The 2,101-nt window shown below is 47.0% G+C and overlaps 1 protein-coding gene across 1 annotated transcript; it reads left to right on the top strand.

Moving 5' to 3' along the window:
* The first annotated feature begins 767 nt into the window (after positions 1-767).
* On the top strand, positions 768-1,847 carry LOC127334349 (uncharacterized). The gene has a single exon (XM_051360795.1). It carries the CDS (start codon positions 915-917, stop codon positions 1,512-1,514), a length of 600 nt encoding a protein of 199 aa, XP_051216755.1. The 5' UTR covers positions 768-914; the 3' UTR covers positions 1,515-1,847.
* Positions 1,848-2,101: the final 254 nt, after the last annotated feature.

Below are 2,101 nucleotides of genomic sequence, written 5' to 3'. Positions count from 1 at the left end.
AAAAACTTTGTGAAACTTCGAATGAAATAGACAAGTTCAAACGGATTCTTAATATGATATTTATTCTGACATATAAGGCTCTTTCAAATTGGAGATTGAAAATAGAATGGGTGTAGAGACGGTGCTACTGCTAATGGTGAGGCCAACATTGTTAATGAGTTTTTATGAAAAAAAAAATGGTGAGCCAAACATTGTACCATCTGCCTGCAAAAGATGCTCTATACTTAAAACATTGTACCACCTTCTCTCTAATGGTTTGACTTTCCAAAAAAAAATATAAGTCTTATTTTTTGAAACGGAGGTAGTACATATTCAAATCCCAAATCAATCACAAGACAATCAAATCGGTGCATACATGCACGCTGCCTCGCGCATGCCAGAAGAGCATTTCTCATAACTCATCACCACAACCATTTACCATGCATGGATCAATAGTAGTAGAGTGTTAATCTCCACCTCTGGCTCTTCTTTTAAGCAAAAGACAGCCGCTCTGCCCATTTCATTAGTATGCTAGGAAAAATAAAAATTACTACTAACACTTTTATATGCATGCATTCCCACCATCCAGCTTTAGTCGCTTTTGCTTTTGGCTAGCAGCAAGCTTTTGTTACAGAGACCCGTTAATATATCCATTTTCCTTCATGACCATGCCTTAGCTTGATTGTAAACCTGCTTTCGTGTGATGCTGAAACTTCTAGGACATCCACTTGCTCTTGCTCACCCCCACCTCGGCCCCAAGATCGGCTATATATACCCATGGCATCCCACAGGCAAAACTCCATGTCCAAGCATCAAGTGCACACATACCATACACTGTACAGGCTAGTAAAACTAACACACCCGCAGCTAATCTCCCGGCAACGCACAAGCACAGCTGCCAGCTTCGTCGTTGCGAGCTAGTTCGAGCGGCAGAGATGAAGAGCAAGGCGTCCATGTTCCTGAAGCAGATGCTGTCGACCATCGTGGCCGTGGTCAAGGCCAAGTCGACGGCGGTGCGCGCCAAGACGAGCACCCTCAAGACACGCCTCCTCGTCCTCGGCATCCTCCGCAACAAGAAGCTCCTCGTCAGCGCCATCAATCACAAGATCCACGCTATCATGGGCCACCAGGAGGACGCCCACGGCAGCACCAGCGCTGTCCAGGAAACAGAAGACGGCGACGGCAGCAAGAAGGCCATCGTGCCCTACACCGCGCCGAGCTACGTGACGGAGCGCGACGTCGACGACGCCCAGGCGGAAGAAGAGGAGGAGGAGGAAAGCGACGACGAGTACCTGACGCACTCTCTGTTCCGCGGGGAAGACGACGACGACGACGAGCTGGTGAACGCGCCCGGGTCGGTCATCGACGTGGTGCGCGACGCCAAGGAGAAGGAGGGCGATGGCGCCGAGTTTCGGCTGGAGGACGAGATCGACCACGTCGCCGACGTCTTCATCCGCCGGATCCACAAGCAGCTCAAGCTGCAGAAGCTCGAGTCCTTCAAGAGGTTTTGCGAGATGATGGAGAGGAGCGCCTGAATGCCTCTGATCCATCCATTAATTGATCTCTCCTTGATTGATTGATCTCTCGGTTGATTAGTCAGTAACTATGCATGGTGCTGGATCTCTCCTTAAGCCAAGATTAATGTTAACTTGATGGATGCTCCTAAAGTCCCAAGTAGAGAGAAAAGGTTAAGCCAGGCAGGCAAGAAGATACTTTTCTTCTTGTTGTAGGGTTTTAGTAGGGGTGCCAAGGCCTACTTTAATCACTACCCATGTTCTTTTGTTCTTTAGTTTGGGGAAGATTGTCAAGATGCTCAAAATTTGAAAAAGATATCAATAAAACAAATAAATACAACGCGGATTAGTGTAGTGAATTGTACAGCTATGTGTACAATATATCCAGTGATGAGCTGCTGCCATGAGTGTCACCAAAAATGGAACTGAAACCAAACACCCACCCTTGCGATAGCAAGGTAAAATGAAGGCCAAACACAACTATTGATCAGTATTCACCAAAGTGGTGAGACCTGCTGCAACACGCCTGACAAAATTATTCTCTAGAAAATAATTATGTCCGAGAAGAGACTGGAATCGCTATGTCACGGCTAGCAATTGGATGCACA

The sequence above is a fragment of the Lolium perenne genome, chromosome 2 (assembly GCF_019359855.2).
Source record: "Lolium perenne isolate Kyuss_39 chromosome 2, Kyuss_2.0, whole genome shotgun sequence".
Classification (NCBI taxonomy): domain Eukaryota; kingdom Viridiplantae; phylum Streptophyta; class Magnoliopsida; order Poales; family Poaceae; genus Lolium; species Lolium perenne.
The sequence above is the reverse complement of the archived record's forward strand: the minus strand, read 5'-3'. Positions and strand labels throughout refer to the sequence as shown.